This window comes from Nerophis ophidion, linkage group LG09 (assembly GCF_033978795.1).
Source record: "Nerophis ophidion isolate RoL-2023_Sa linkage group LG09, RoL_Noph_v1.0, whole genome shotgun sequence".
NCBI classification, from domain to species: Eukaryota; Metazoa; Chordata; class Actinopteri; order Syngnathiformes; family Syngnathidae; genus Nerophis; species Nerophis ophidion.
The window spans coordinates 75,898,256-75,915,904 of NC_084619.1; the positions used below are offsets into that span (position 1 = coordinate 75,898,256).

The following is a 17,649-nucleotide window of genomic DNA, read 5'->3' on the forward strand; positions in this document are numbered from 1 at the left end:
GACAACTTGATTGAAAAAAAAAGGGGTTTAATTGCACCAGTTAAACTTTATTATCAAGCTCAGAGTTTCCTACCAAAGCAGAATCAAAGAGCATTGGCGTTATTATTATTTTTCAACAAAAAGTGCTACGTTTTCCTTTCCAGGCAGTGGTTTTATTTATAGCCTCGGGGTCCATGGGGGTTTGCATAAAAAAGTGCAAGGAAAATATCCACCCATCCATCCATTTTCTACCGCTTGTCCCTTACGGGGTCTACAACACAAAAACAACGTTGAACCAACATGCTTTGTGACGACGTTTCAATCAACATTGGGTTATTTGACTTTGATTTGACTCTTGAATTTTGGTCATTTCCCGAACTGTATTCTACAACACAAACATAAAGTTGCAACAACATGCTTTTTGACGACGTTTCAATCAATGTCAGGTTGTGATGTTGATTTGACATTGAAATGTGGTCATTTCTCAACCAATATTCAACAACACAACCACAAGGTTGCAACAACATGCTTTTTGACGACGTTTCAATCAATGTCAGGTTGTGATGTTGATTTGACATTGAAATGTGGTCATTTCTCAACCAATATTCAACAACACAAACATAAGGTTGCAACAACATGCTTTTTGACGACGTTTAATCAATGTTGGGTTCTGACGTTGATTTGACGTTGAAATTCGGTCATTTCCAAACCAACAACATGGATCCAACGTTAGACATCAACATTGTCTCAATTTTGAAAAACTCTTTTTGGAATGTTGTGTCAAAGTCAGTTTTAAAGGACAGATACGTATAATCAACGTTGTTTCAATGTCTTGTGCCTGCCTGGAAGGATTTTATTTTATTTTGAGCAAAACTTTGACCAAAAGACCACAGACCAGTTTCAAACTTTGTCCAAAATTAGTTCAGACTTACTAGAGAATTTGACTAACAGCTTTGACCAATAACCATGGACCAGTTTCTAATTCTGCCTGAATTATTTTCAGACCATTTTTGGATTTTGGCTAAAACTTGAACAAAAACATGTTATTTTATTTTTAGAGGGCTCTCGTAATGCTGAAAAACATGAAAAGAATCCATGTATCAAAAAATTCCTACTTTGTGGAAATTATTTTTTCACAGGTCATGCCGGAACCATCCATCCGTCCATTTTCTACAGCTTGTCCCTTAGTTAACACCAACAAACCAGTGACGACTACATAGTTAAAACACAAAGTTGTTATTTAATATGAGTTTTTGTCTTCAATTATTACTATGCTAAATAATCAAAGCAGTGATTTGGTACGTTTGCTCCGTCTCGTGGTACGCCAAAGAATCACTTAAATATTCAAACACAGTGTAACTGTTCAATTAATATTAATATTTTAATATTCTGGGCCACTGTAACTTTACAGATCGTGCCCTGGGGACGGAATGCTTATTTCACCACCATGTAGACCTATCTGCCTGAAGTGACAAATATTTATTTGAACGCTTAAGCCAACCTCAGCAGTCCCCCCTTTCTTAAACTTACATTTGTACTGTAACTTTACGACTAGGTATAATGTTACAGTGGCCCAAAAATATTAAATATACTTGTAAAATAAAACCTCTGCTTTGTTTTAATGAATACTTAGGCCTACTACGCTACTGTATTTTCGTATTGGTCAAAGCCAAACATTTTCTGAGGTTATACTTGGTAAAGAGAAGGTTTGGGATCCACCAAATTAAGAGCATTTCCGGTACATTAATGTTGATGATATGACTGCCAGACTGTACACTTTTATGACTGTTAAATAGAATAAGATGAATAGTCATAGAGCCTCCATCAAGTGGGAGAAAGAAAACACTTTTTGAGATATAGCGTTGTGCAAAAGAGTCATAAATAAAATAATTTAAAAAAACAGACTCCGTGACAAGAAAGTGTGCATTGTGTTATTTCTAGTAGCAGGGAGTCCTGCAGAGAGAGACAACAATTGCAGCAGGATGGTAGACTTTGAAGGAAAGACCCGCCAACTGAGTAGTTACTGTAGTTACTGTTGTGGTACAAAACAACAACATCGCGCCGTGAACAAATGGAGATATAGTTTCCATCGCCATGGGGATGCCGAGTCAGGATTTTACTGGGCGGGGACTTCCGGTAAGTAAGAGAAATTCACATATAGCTGCTTTATGGTCGGGATAAAAATGGCACTGCAGGGAAGATCTTCTATTAGCAGAACTGTGTAAAACACAGGTGTCAAACTCAAGGCCCTGGGAGCCAAATCTGGCCCGTTGAAGCTTGGAAATAATGTGCATCAACTTTATCTTTCTTTCTTTTTCTATTTAGACGGAAAAAGACATGTTCTGCATGCAGTTATTCATATATTTTAATCTTCAGCCGCAGATCTCACATATTTCACCAACATGTAGACCTATTTGCCCGAAGTGACGAATATGTATTCGAATGCTTTAGGCTACTTCAGCAGTCCCCCGTTTCTTAAACGCCGGAATTGTGCCCTTCTAAGGGGAATTAAGGCTGTTTACATATATTGGGGAAATAAGGGCAAAAGATGATAGACACGGACGCGCTAACTATTTGGCCTTCAGCAACTTAAGAACAGCAGGTGGGATCAATTGGGCCGTTTAAGAACACGTCATGAATTTGAATGGACTCCTTTTAGGAAATCACTTAGGAAGAAAGACAAGAGGAAACGATAGGAAATGATTGCTGAATGGGACACATTGAATCTGCCTTTCAAAACATACTCTAGTTACTTTTAGGTGTCAAACATCTGGCCCTGCACGTCATCTCCAATGGCCCCTGAAAGCTTGGAAATAATATATACTTTATCTTTCTTTGATTTTCTATTTTGACAGAAAAAAGACATGTGCTGCAAGCAGTTAAATATCTTTTCAACTGTATCCATCTAATAATGCTACAGATATTATATCATCATACACAAAGAACATTTGTGAAGTTTGGTTCTTTTATGAATTTATTATGGATCTACTGAAGATGTGAGCAAATGTGCTGGGTCAAAAGTATACGTACAGCAATGTTAATATTTGCTTACATGTCCCTTGGCAAGTTTACCTGCAATAAGGTGCTTTTGGTAGCCATCCACAAGCTTCTGCTGGAATTTTTGACCACTCCTCTTGACAAAATTGGTGCAGTTCAGCTAAATGTGTTGGTTTTCTGACATGGACTTGTTTCTTCAGCATTGTCCACACGTTTTAGTCAGGACTTTGGGTAGGTTATTCAAAAACATTCATTCTAGCCAGATTTAGCCATTCCTTTACCACTTTTGAGGTGTGTTTGGGGTCATTGTCCTGTTGGAACACCCAACTGAGCCCAAGACCCAACCTCCGGGCTGATGACTTTAGCTTGTCCTGAAGAATTTGGAGGTAATCCTTGTTTTTTGGACGGAACTTTGAGGCGCAGTCAAGGCGTTGAGGGGATCTGGTTTGGTGGCTGCAGGATTAGGTCTCTGCTTTTTGCAGATGATGTGGTCCTGATGGCTTCATCTGGCCAGGATCTTCAGCTCTCACTGGATCGGTTCGCAGCCGAGTGTGAAGCGACTGGGATGGGAATCAGCACCTCCAAGTCCTAGTCCATGGATCTCGCTAGGAAAAGGGTGGAGTGCTATCTCCGGGTTGGGGAGGAGACCCTGCCCCAAGTGGAGGAGTTCAAGTACCTCAGAGTCTTGTTCACGAGTGAGGGAAGAGTGGATGGTGAGATCGACAGGCGGATCGGTGCGGCGTCTTCAGTAATGCGGACGCTGTATCGATCCGTTGTGGTGAAGAAGGAGCTGAGCCGGAAGGCAAAGCTCTCAATTTACCGGTCGATCTACGTTCCCATCCTCACCTATGGTCATGAGCTTTGGGTTATGACTGAAAGGATAAGATCACGGGTACAAGCGGCCCAAATGAGTTTCCTCCGCCGGGTGGTGGGTCTCTCCCTTAGAGATAGGGTGAGAAGCTCTGCCATCCGGGAGGAACTCAAAGTAAAGCCACTGCTCCTCCACATTGAGAGGAGCCAGATGAGGTGGTTCGGGCATCTGGTTAGGATGCACTTCCAACCGGTAGGAGGCCATGGGGAAGACCCAGGACACGTTGGGAAGACTATGTCTCCCGGCTGGCCTGGGAACACCTCGGGATCCCCCAGGAAGAGCTGGACGAAGTGGCTGGGGAGAGGGAAGTCTGGGCTTCCCTGCTTAGGCTGCTGCCCCCGCGACCCCACCTCGGATAAGCGGAAGAAGATGAATGGATGGACGGATCCTCCTTTCTCACTGTCCCATCTACTCTCTGTAAAGCAGCAGTTCCATTGGCAGCAAAACAATCCCAGAGCATAATACTACCACCACCATGCTTGACGGTAGGTTTGGTGTTCCTGGGATTGAAGGCCTCACCTTTTCTCCTCCAAACATATTGCTGGGTATTGTGGCCAAAAAGCTCCATTTTTGTTTCATCTGACCACAAAACGTTCCTCCAGAAGGTCTTATCTTTGTCCATGTGATGTCAGATGTAACAGAAACTGAGCTGTTTGGTAAACTTCATGAATGTTTTTTGTTACCAACAAGTATGTGCTCCAATCACAAAAAAATAAGAGTTGTAGGAATTATTGGAAACTCAAAACAGCCATGATATTATGTTCTTTACAAGTGTATGTAAACTTTTGACTACTACTGTATATATATATATAAAATAATTTTGAAAGATGGCACTTTATGGCCATAAGACTAAACTGCACTTTTTGTCCATATAGATAATAATAGTGTTCATTTATGAGATCTAGGGCTGCCAATTATGGTCAAAGTAATAATTAAGATAATTGTTATCAGTATTGAAATCACGATTACTGATTGTTGGGGTGTTGAACTATTATCAACATGTTTATTGTAAGGTATAATAAATCATCCTTATGCATGTATGTTTCTTTTATTAATGTTACAAGCGGCCAAAACTGCAATGTGGCCCTCAATAAAACCGAGTTTGACAACATAACATTTCACCTTTTCTCGTACATGAGTAAACGGCACCTTTGTTCCTGCAACTCAGAGCTGATGCCTTTTGGTATTGATATTCTCCTGTTTCCATGGCGACGGTAACGAAGAGTAGGGAGGTCATTGCCTCACAGTCTTTACTACCATCTGTTGTTACGCCGCCGCCCTCAAGGTGCACTTCTTGACTTCCTCTAACATGCACTTTTGGCCAAGTTTAATGCAGCATCTGCTTGGTTTTTTTTTTCCAGAATTTCACCATCTCGCCTTCAATGTCATTTCCTTTTTTTTTCCCACATCGAAGCAAATAAAGTAGACAAAGCACGACACAATATCGCTGCAAACGGGCCCAGACGTATAAATGAAGTCTTACTTGGCTTTGGCGCCAACATCCTCGTGACCTTTGCTGGACACATCCTCCAGGCCTCCAATTAGATGCTTGAATGAGCTGCAATCAAAGAAAAGTTGTGTTTACAGTACGTACAACAAGTCTGTGTCTGTACGGTCATTGTTATAAGGGGGTGATGCCAAAAAATAAAATAAAATACAAAATTCCGTCCAGGCTGTCATAACCAGCAGTGCCAGTTTTAATGAAATATTCATGACTGGAGCCTTGGACTCTGAAGAGGAGGCATAAAACTGGGAGCAGAGTGGAGTGGAGTGAATAAATAATAATGGCGTCTGAATGGTTGTACTGTAAACAACATTAGAACAAATTGCAATTTGACAAGCAGTGACTGGATTTTGCTTAAAATATGCGCCTGGGGTTGGTTTGGGAATAGAAGCGTCTTTGCTGTTTATAGCAAGAGTGCCAAATGTATCAGTCGTCACTTAACTGAGGTGGACTTGACTCGAGAGGAATTCTTCTCTGCCTTTCCCAAGAAAGGTTATTTGGCATTTGGACTGAATAACTTGGAAGTTTGGATCGCCGATGGCTTGGATTTGGATGCCCGAGGTGGGTCTGTCTGTTGGTTGATTAGCAACTTAACTCCAAAGTTATGGGCGGATTTTCAGGAAAATGTCACAAAAGGGATAAGGGACAAGTGATTCGGTTTTAGGGGTAATACATATCATTTCTACTATGTTGCATTACGTTTCTTTTACAAGGCTGAATTTCCCTGCATGGGACGTGGATTGTTTCACTTAGAATTTGAGACTGAACAAATGAGTTCAGACTTGCTTTGGACCGAAAACTTTGACCAAAAGACTATGAACTAGTTTCAAACCATGCTTAATTACTATAGACTATTTTGGGATTTTTACTGAAACCTTTGACCAAAAGACCATGAACCAGTTTCTAATTCTGCCTGAATTATTTCCGACTATCTTTGGATTTTGACTAAAGAGACATTCGGTTTGACTTGTTTCAAACTATCTTTGGGATTTCATCAAAAACTTTGACCAAAAGACCATGAACCAGTTTCTAAATATGCCTGAATTATTTCCGACTGTCTCTGGATTTTGTCAAAAACTTTGACAAAAAGACCATGAAACAGTTTCTAATTCTGCTTGAATTATTTCCAACTACTTTTGTATTTCGTCCAAAACTTTGATCAAAAGACCATGAACTAGTTTCAAACCATGCTTAATTATTATAGACTATTTTTAGATTTTTACTGAAACCTTTGACCAAAAGACCATGAACCAGTTTCTAATTCTGCCTGAATTATTTCCGACTATCTTTGGATTTTGACTAAAAAGACATTCGGTTTGACTTGTTTCAAACTATCTTTGGGATTTTGTCAAAAACTTTGACCAAAAGACCATGAACTAGTTTCTAATTATGCCTGAATTATTTCCGACTATCTCTGGATTTTGTCAAAAACTTTGACAAAAAGACCATGAAACAGTTTCTAATTCTGCTTGAATTATTTCCAACTACTTTTGTATTTCGTCCAAAACTTTGATCAAAAGACCATGAACCAGTTTCTAATTCTGCCTGAATTATTTACAACCATCTTTGGATTTTGACTCAAGACAAATTTGGCATTAACTACTTCAGAATGTCTTTCGGTTTTTGTCAAAAACTTTGACCAAAAGACCATGGACCAGTTTCAAACGGTGTTCAAAATATTTCGAACTACCTTGCGATTTTGACTGAAAACTTTGACCAAAAAACAATGAACCAATTTCAAACTATGCCGAATTGTTATAAACTATTTTTCGATTTTGACTGAAAACTTTGACCAAAAGACCAAGAATCAGTTTCTAATTATGCCCTGAATTATTTCCGACTATCTTTAGATTTTGACTAAAGACAAATTCAGTTTGAATTATTTCAGACTATCCCTGGGATTTTGTCAAAAACTTTGACCAAAAGACCATGAACTAGTTTCTAATTATGCCTGAATTATTTCCGACTATCTCTGGATTTTGTCAAAAACTTTGACAAAAAGACCATGAAACAGTTTCTAATTCTGCTTGAATTATTTCCAACTACTTTTGTATTTCGTCCAAAACTTTGATCAAAAGACCATGAACCAGTTTCTAATTCTGCCTGAATTATTTACAACCATCTTTGGATTTTGACTCAAGACAAATTTGGCATTAATTACTTCAGAATGTCTTTCGGTTTTTGTCAAAAACTTTGACCAAAAGACCATGGACCAGTTTCAAACGGTGTTCAAAATATTTCGAACTACCTTGCGATTTTGACTGAAAACTTTGACCAAAAAACAATGAACCAATTTCAAATTATGCCGAATTATTATAAACTATTTTTCGATTTTGACTGAAAACTTTGACCAAAAGACCATGAATCAGTTTCTAATTATGCCCTGAATTATTTCCGACTATCTTTAGATTTTGACTAAAGACAAATTCAGTTTGAATTATTTCAGACTATCCCTGGGATTTTGTCAAAAACTTTGACCAAAAGACCATGAACTGGTTTCTAATTCTGCCGGAATTATTTCAGACTATCTTTGGGATTTTGTCAAAAACTTTGACCAAAAGACCATGAACTGGTTTCTAATTCTGCCGGAATTATTTCAGACTATCTTTGGGATTTTGTCAAAAACTTTGACCAAAAAAACCATGGACCAGTTTCAAACAGTGTTCAAAATATTTCAAACAATTTTAGAGATTTTGTCAAAAACTTTGACCAAAAGACCATGAACCAGTTTCAAATTCTGCCTAATTATTTCAGACTATTTTTGGATTTTGACTAAAGACAAATTTGGCATTAATTACTTCAGGATGTCTTTGGGTTTTTGTCAAAAACTTTGACCAAAAGACCATGGACCAGTTTCAAACGGTGTTCAAAATATTTCGAACTACCTTGCGATTTTGACTGAAAACTTTGACCAAAAGACAATGAACCAATTTCAAATCATGCCGAATTATTATAAACTATTTTTCGATTTTGACTGAAAACTTTGACCAAAAGACCATGAATCAGTTTCTAATTATGCCCCAAATTATTTACGACTATCTTTAGATTTTGAATAAAGACAAATTCGCCTTGAACTATTTCAGACTATGCTTGGGATTTCGTCAAAAACTTTGACCAAAAGACCATGAACTGGTTTCTAATTCTGCCCGGATTATTTCATACTATCTTTGGGATTTTGTCAAAAAGTTTGACCAAAAGATCATGAACCAGTTTCTAATTCTGCCGGAATTATTTCAGACTATCTTTGGGATTTTGTCAAAAACTTTGACCAAAAAAACCATGGACCAGTTTCAAACAGTGTTCAAAATATTTCAAACAATTTTAGAGATTTTGTCAAAAACTTTGACCAAAAGACCATGAACCAGTTTCAAATTCTGCCTAATTATTTCAGACTATTTTTGGATTTTGACTAAAGACAAATTTGGCATTAATTACTTCAGGATGTCTTTGGGTTTTTGTCAAAAACTTTGACCAAAAGACCATGGACCAGTTTCAAACGGTGTTCAAAATATTTCGAACTACCTTGCGATTTTGACTGAAAACTTTGACCAAAAGACAATGAACCAATTTCAAATCATGCCGAATTATTATAAACTATTTTTCGATTTTGACTGAAAACTTTGACCAAAAGACCATGAATCAGTTTCTAATTATGCCCCAAATTATTTACGACTATCTTTAGATTTTGAATAAAGACAAATTCGCCTTGAACTATTTCAGACTATGCTTGGGATTTCGTCAAAAACTTTGACCAAAAGACCATGAACTGGTTTCTAATTCTGCCCGGATTATTTCATACTATCTTTGGGATTTTGTCAAAAAGTTTGACCAAAAGATCATGAACCAGTTTCTAATTCTGCCGGAATTATTTCAGACTATCTTTGGGATTTTGTCAAAAACTTTGACCAAAAAAACCATGGACCAGTTTCAAACAGTGTTCAAAATATTTCAAACAATTTTAGAGATTTTGTCAAAAACTTTGACCAAAAGACCATGAACCAGTTTCAAATTCTGCCTAATTATTTCAGACTATTTTTGGATTTTGACTAAAGACAAATTTGGCATTAATTACTTCAGGATGTCTTTGGGTTTTTGTCAAAAACTTTGACCAAAAGACCATGGACCAGTTTCAAACGGTGTTCAAAATATTTCGAACTACCTTGCGATTTTGACTGAAAACTTTGACCAAAAGACCATGAATCAGTTTCTAATTATGCCCTGAATTATTTCCGACTATCTTTAGATTTTGACTAAAGACAAATTCAGTTTGAATTATTTCAGACTATCCCTGGGATTTTGTCAAAAACTTTGACCAAAAGACCATGAACTGGTTTCTAATTCTGCCCGGATTATTTCATACTATCTTTGGGATTTTTACAAAAAGTTTGACCAAAAGACCATGAACTGGTTTCTAATTCTGCCGGAATTATTTCAGACTATCTTTGGGATTTTGTCAAAATCTTTGACCAAAAGACCGTGGACCAGTTTCAAACAGTGTTCAAAATATTTCAAACTATTTTGAGATTTTGTCAAAAACTTTGACCAAAAGACCATGAACCAGTTTCAAATTCTGCCTAATTATTTCAGACTATTTTTGGATTTTGTCAAAAACTTTGACAAAAGGCCATGAATCAGTTTCTAATTCTGCCCAAATCATTTATGACTATCTTTGGATTTTGACTAAAGACAAATTCGGCTTGAATTATTTCAGACTATCCTTGGGATTTTGTCAAGGAGAAGCCACAGAGGTCGGGTGCATTGTGAGCTGGGCGGCAGTCGAAGGCAGGGCACTTGGCGGTCCGATCCTCGGCTACATAAACTAGCTCTTGGGACGTGGAACATCACCTCACTGGAGGGAAAGGAGCCTGAGCTAGATTTGAGACAATTCAATCTTCAGTCTCCCAGCGGTTTACAGACTTTCTCAGTAAAACAGAAAGACTGGATCCACTTGACCACGGCTCTTAAAGACCACAGTCATAGAGAGTCAAATAGTTCACATTGAAGCTTGCCAAGACCCAGGTCAAAAAGAACTACTTAATACAAAACAGCCATCCTCTTATTGAGTATGTAACAAAAAACACAGAACCTTAAAAGTTCAGGACTAATGTGTTCTAGAAGCTTCTGAAATAATATCCCCCCTGGTTAAATAACAAATTCTGTTAATTTCTTTCAAACAATGTAAATTGCTTCCACTCAGGCACGGTTAAGCTGTCACACCTAAAATGTGATACATCTGTGGCCTGCAGTCTGTTCTGAAATGGAGTTTGGCCGCTGACTGACTCATAAAGTCATTGTTTTTTCTTCATGCAGTCTTTTGTTTATGCATAAAACGCCGGCAAAGGGTTCAGGGTTGAGGATACGGCTTAGGGTGAAGGGGGTTAGACGCTCACACGAGTTAAGTCTCCGTTGGAATGCTTGGTAGACTTGTGCCGGATGACTGTCTCATAATCCCCTCCGAGGAAAGCCCATTTGTACCCAGCGTCCATGTTTCATGAGGACACAGCTGGGTCCTGGCTGGTAGATACACCTCCCTCCCACCTCTGCCAAACCTCCCTCCCACCTCTGCCAAATGTCCCTCCCACCACCAGACCTTCACACTCAGATAAACTATTCCCTCGGATGGTTCCGACAATATCCATAAATGTTTGAACAAAAGCTAAAATTGCGGATGAGAGGAACGTTTCAGCTCTCTGGCCCTCGTGCCGCCAAACATTCCTGACTTCCTCTCTCACCTGCATTCTGAACACGCCGCACGACGCCTCAAAGCGCCGTTTCTTTTCTACACCGTCTGGGAAACATTTACATGCAAATGAGCCGAGGACAAAAAGCCGCGGAAACTCGGCAGGCTCCGGGTGACGGGCGGTACAGTGAGCTTTTTATTGGAAAAAGGTAAGCGCTCATTGCGTTTCAGAGCATGTGCGGGTCGACACGCGGCGCTAATGAAGGTCGTTTACGGCACAACAAAGACCAAATGTAACTTTGCCAGTACGTTCTCGTTTTATGGATTTAGCTCTAATTCATATAGCTGATGGGTGGCGACTGAAACAACTGCACCTGTGCTCGTTACAACCAATTAATTAATTAATCAATCAATCTTGATTTGTAAGGAGCTTTTCATACATAAAAGTTAAAAACAATACCCTGATGACCCAGATCCCTCCTTAGCGCATCAGCACACACGGACACAAATACCAGACACCAACACACACACACAGTCGTGGTCAAAAGTTGACATCCACTTGTAAAGAACATAATGTCATGGCTGTCTTGAGTTTCCAATCATTTCTACAGATGGAATGATTGGAGCACATACTTGGTCACAAAAACATTCATGAAGTTTGGTTCTAGCTTATGTAGCCGAGGATCTGACCGCCAGGCGTCCTTCCTTCGGCTGCCACCCATCTCACAACGCAACGGACCTCTATGGAAAAGGGTGGAGTGCCATCTCCGGGTTGGGGAGGAGACCCTGCCCCAAGTGGAGGAGTTCAAGTACCTAGGAGTCTTGTTCACGAGTGAGGGAAGAGTGGATGGTGAGATCGACAGGCGGATCGGTGCGGCGTCTTCAGTAATGCGGACGTTGTATCGATCCGTTGTGGTGAAGAAAGAGCTGAGCCGGAAGGCAAAGCTCTCAATTTACCGGTCGATCTACGTTCCCATCCTCACCTATGGTCATGAGCTTTGGGTCATGACCGAAAGGACAAGATCACGGGTACAAGCGGCCCAAATGAGTTTGGGTCTCTCCCTTAGAGATAGGGTGAGAAGCTCTGTCATCCGGGAGGAACTCAAAGTAAAGCCGCTGCTCCTCCACATGGAGAGGAGCCAGATGAGGTGGTTCGGGCATCTGGTCAGGATGCCACCCGAACGCCTCCCTAGGGAGGTGTTTAGGGCACATTCAACCGGTAGGAGGCCACGGGGAAGACCCAGGACACGTTGGGAAGACTATGTCTCCCGGGAAAGCCTTGGGATCCCCCAGGATGAGCTGGACTAAGTGGCTGGGGAGAGGGACGTCTGGGCGGAAGAAGATGGATGGATGGATTGAAATATGGTTCTTTTATGAATATATTACGGGTCTACTGAAAATAGTTTGATCTGACATCACATGGACAAAGACAAGACCTTCCGGAAGAAAGTTCTGTGGTCAGATGAAACAAAAATTGAGCTGTTTGGCCACAATACCCAGCGATATATTTGAAGGAGAAAAGGTGAGGTCTTTAATCCCAGGGACACCATTCTTGAATTGAATTGAATTGAATTATATTTATATAGCGCTTTTTCTCTAGTGACTCAAATCGCTTTACATAGTGAAACCCAATATCTAATTTTTACATTTAAACCAGAGTGGGTGGCACTGGGAGCAGGTGGGTAAAGTGTCTTGCCCAAGGACACAATGGCAGTGACTAGGATGGCTGAAGCGGGGATCGAACCTGCAACCCTCAAGTTGCTGGCACGGCCGCTCTACCAACCGAGCTATACCGCTATTCTTTCCGTTAAGCCTGGTGGTGGTAGTATTATGCTCTGGGCCTGTTTGCTGCCAATGGAACTGCTGAGTAAATGGGACAATTAAAACGGAGAATTACCTCCAAATTCTTCAGGACAAGCTAAAGTCATCAGCCCGGAGGTTGGGTCTTGGGCACAGTTGGGTGTTCCAACGGGACAATGACCCCAAACAGGTCAAAAGTGGTAAAGGAATGGCTAAATCAGGCTAGAATGAAGGTTTTAGAATTGCCTTCCTAGAGTCCTGTCTTAAAAATGTGGACAATGCTGAAGAAACAAGTCCATGTCAGAATACCAACACCTTTAGCTGAACTACACCAATTTTGTCGAGAGGAGTGTTCAAAAATTCAACCAGAATGTTGCCAGAAGCTTGTGAGATTAGATAGTACTTTATTCATTCCGTCAGGAGAGTTCCTTCAGGCTACCAAAAGCACCTTATTGCAGGTAAACTTGCCAAGGGACATGTAAGCAAATATTAACTTTGCTCTATGTATACTTTTGATCCAGCAGATTTGCTCCCATTTTCAGTAGAGCCATAATAAATCCATAAAAGAACCAAACTTCATGAATGTTTTTTGTGACCAACAAGTATGTGCTCCAATCACTCTGTCACAAAAAAACAAAGAGTTGTAGAAATGATTGGAAACTCAAGACAGCCATGACATGATGTTCTTTACAAGTGTCTGTAAACTTTTGACACACACATGCAACTATATGGAGAAATGATTGCATGGCTGAGTACAGAGGAGCCAGGTGAGTAAACACTATCACAGGAGCCATCAGCACCAGGAGGTCATCAGACTATGGCCACCAGGATGCTGACACAAAAGCATCCCTACATGCACGCCCGATAACCCCTGAGGCAGATGGCTCATCTGAGGAACGTTGGAAAATAACAATGATACAACTTTTAAAATAGTAAGAACCATGAGTAGAGATAAAGAATAAGATACAAGTTAAAAATAATTAATATCAGGTCAAAGCCAAATCCAAAATGTGGTTCTTAAGCCTGCTCTTAAAAACATGAACGTTCTCCACAGCCCTGAGGTCCTCTGGCAAGATGTCATCCTGTGACTTTGTGTCCTGACTTTTGGAATTATTAGGAGGTGTGTGCCGGGGGCTCATTGAGTAAAAGCAAATCTGAAATATAAGAAGGCCCAATACCATAAAAAACATTTATAAACCAAAAAAAGAACCTTCAAATTGATCCTGAAACACACGGGGAGCCAATGCAGAGATTTTAAAACTGGTGTAATGCGCACTCCGCTTAGCCTCAATGGCATCCAAATAGGATTAATCCCCAATTAACTTCCAAATTACAGATCAATTAATCACTATTCCCACTTTACTACATTGTCTATGTGGTAAATTGTAGAAAATGTGCAGTTTCGAAAACCTTGGCCAAAAAATTACAAACTGTATTGCAGAGACTCTCACCAAAGGATTTGGGATTGGTCTATTTCAATCCCATTTAAATATTTCAGACTTTCTTGAGAATTTGACTAAAAGCTTTGACCAAAAGACCATGGACCAAGTTTCTAATTCTGCCGGAATTATTTCAGACTAGCTTTGGGTTTTGACTAAAACTTTGACCGAGAAACTATGGACCACTTTTAAACGGTGTCCAAAATATTTCAAACTATCTTGCGATTTTGACTGAAACCTTCAACCAAAAGACCATGAATCAGTTTGAAATTCTGCCTGAATTATTTCAGACTATCTTTGGATTTTGACTAAATAGTTTACCAAAAGACCATAAATCAGTTTCAAATTTGTCCAAAATATTTCAAGACTATCTTGGGAAATTGACTAAAATCTTTGACCTAAAGACCATTGACCAGCTTTTAATTCCGCCTGAATTTCTTCCTCCTATGTACGGATTTCGACTAAAACTTTGACCAAAAGACAAAGGATGAGTTCTGAATTCCATCCAAATTATTTTAAACTTTCTTGAGTCTTTGGCCAAAATACCGTGGAGCAGTTTCAAATTCTGTCCAAATTATTTAAGACTATCTTGAGATCGCCACAAAAACTCTTGGACTACTTTAATATTCTTTTTACATTATCTGACACTAAATTGAGACTTTGACTAAATTATTTGAGATTTGTATGGAACCTTGACTAAAAGATTTGGAACTTTGTTGCAGAGACTCTAACCAAAGGATTTGAGATTGGTTTCTGGCTATTTTCCAAATGACTTTAAATATTCTTCAGACTTTATGCAAAATATGTTGGACTATTTTGGAAATATTGTAAGACGCCAAACAATTTATTTGGAATATTTGTTATTCAAGGACCTTTTTTGTACTTACACCTAATTACCTGGATATGTTAGTATACTTTATTAATATTGTTATGGATTTTTATTACGATCCATACTCCATACCGTGATCTGTTAAGACTTTTCAAGGTTGTTGTGAGGTCGTTTTGTTCCTTCATCACTTCACATGAAAAGGCTGATTGTACAAAATATGTTTTAGATCTGGTTACGCTACACTGCCCCCTGGTGGAGGCTCGTGTGTTCCTAGTTATCACAGCAGATGCAAACTGGTCAAAGTGCTTAAGTGGCGCTGGTGCAATGTTGGTTAGGATTCGACGGGCCATTCGTATTGATGCTGATCTTTGAATGATAGCTGAATTTGTTTTGATCCGTGGCCTGGATCATGTTTTGTTATACAGTTGCTTATTATTTCCACCTGTCTCTGATTGGTGTTTGGGACACTCACCTGTTTCCCGAGCACTAATCAGAGGCATTATTTGAGCCTGTCAGTCGGCCTAGCTTCATTGTTTGCTACATGCACCTGCTACGTGAGTATTGCTCGTCTCTAGTCTTTGCTAAGTGGTAGCCTTAGCTTCGAGTGCCATCGGCACCTTGTTCCTTCGGCTTGTTTTGTGTTTTTTGTACTTCTTTGATTTTCGAGAATAAATCCAGTCCTGTCCGGAGTGGTCCGTCTACATCCCGGGGTAACAAACCTTGTTCCAGTAAGCTACGACCCCCCAGTTTTTACAGAATTGAACAGTCTACATTTTTGGAGAACTAAACAGCGATGGTGGTGTTGTGGTTTTCGGTCAAGGATTTTTAGCGATTGTTTGTTAATATTAAATATTAAAATGTTGGAAGTTGCTAATATTTAGTCTGTTACGGACAATGCCAAAAATGGCGGTCTTGCAGAAGGTTACTGATACTTACTCCCGGTCGATGACTAAGCAGGTGACCGCCTCGGCTGAGATAACGTTGGCTGTCCGGATGTCCTCCCTGCAGAGAGAGACAAAATAAGCCCAATTAGCCACAAAAACATTCAAAGCACTCATCATAATGCGAAGGCTCTCGTTTAGCAGGAAATCTGTTAGTGACTTTTTATTACAATTTATCATATTTGAGGTCGAGTTCCTCGTCCGACGGGAAATCTTCATCTGAGGACTTGCTCCAGTCGCACGAATCCTCTGAGTCGGTGTTCCAAGAATCCATGGCTTATAAGTGTGTGCGTGGATAAAAACGTTAATAAAAAATTAAGGAAAACGTGGTCAAACGCTGACGTCCCTCAAGCGGATGATTTCGGTGGGACAAGTGGACACTTGGAGAGGCTCAGCTCCACGGAACAGTCCATCACTCACTGGGTCAGCCTGTTCCACTGACGTGAGGGGACAATTACCCCCAACTTCCCCCCTCTTGGCGCACTCATGCACAACCACACCCCCTCCCCTCCCTTCCCGTTGCCCGAACCCAAGTGGAGCCCACACTGGCGAATAAAGGTCACAGCTGGTGAGTTCTGAAAGGTGAGCGCTGCTTAGGCGAGCCCAGCTTAGGAAGGAAGTGTTTGGAGGCATTAACTGTTGATGGATTGGGGGGAGGGGGGGGGGGGGGGGGCAACAGCCAGGGGCAGAACTGTATCCAAATATGTAATTGTGGGCACGTATTAGCACCGAATCGCTCCATAAGACACCAAGAGGACCATTAAAGTTCATGTAGGAAAAAAAAAACTTGGACTTTTGCCTGAACCAGTTAGGATTTGTAGGGAAAAAAAACATGAAAACACTACAAAGTGCTGTAAAAACCAGGTCGCATTGAATGCATCGGTCAGCAAGAAACACCGACGAGCGCAGAAAAATAGACACGGATAGTGAAAGAGGTAACAACAATGCAAGAGTAGGAGGGTGGTTCCAATTCACTTCTCATATTCATCATTTTATTCAATGGGGGACTGAGGGCAGAGAGACTGGAGACTCAGTCTAAACAAATCTGATGGAGGAGACACAAAAGCAATGGAAGCAGAACGAAGCATTCTGTGTGTACTTCTAGTAAAAAAAAAAAATATATATATATATATAGAGAGAGAGAGAGAGGAGACTAAGGGCAGAAAGACAGAGCAAAATGAAGACTGACACCAAACAATTTTGCTGGAAGGAGACGCAAAAACAATGGAAGGAGAACAACGAAGTCCCGTGTTTACTTGTGGCAAAAGCTGTATCCAACAGGAGACTGAGGGCAGCAAGAAATGGAGCTAAATGGAACTGCTGGAAGGAGACACAAACAATGCAACCGGAACAAAGGTGTCCCGGGTTTACTTCAATCTTTTTTTTTTAATCCACAACGAGACTGAGGGCAGCAGGAAATGGGGGGTAATAAAGACTGACCCTGAATCCAAATGCTGGAAGGAGACACATTGACAAACAATGGAAGCAGAACAAAAGTGTCCTGTGTTTTCTTCTTGCAAAAGTTGTATCCAATAAGAGACTAAGGGCAGTAAGAAATAGAGCACAATGGAGACCGATCCTGAACAAACCTGCTGGAAGAAGACACATA

At 40.2% G+C, this 17,649-nt stretch overlaps 1 protein-coding gene across 5 annotated transcripts in view; it reads right to left on the bottom strand.

Moving 5' to 3' along the window:
- Positions 1-17,649, bottom strand: part of LOC133559737 (cGMP-dependent protein kinase 1) — a 274,083-nt gene that overhangs the window by 14,096 nt on the left and 242,338 nt on the right. For 4 of the 5 annotated variants that reach the window (XM_061911789.1, XM_061911792.1, XM_061911790.1 and 1 more), the window contains 2 exons: positions 16,036-16,101; positions 5,331-5,405 (listed from right to left, as the gene is read on the bottom strand). In XM_061911789.1, the coding sequence (XP_061767773.1) occupies positions 5,331-5,405; positions 16,036-16,101 (141 nt within the window). Of the gene's footprint in view, positions 1-5,330; positions 5,406-16,035; positions 16,102-16,210; positions 16,478-17,649 lie in introns of those variants that run through there. The other variant, XM_061911793.1, reaches the window with a different exon arrangement.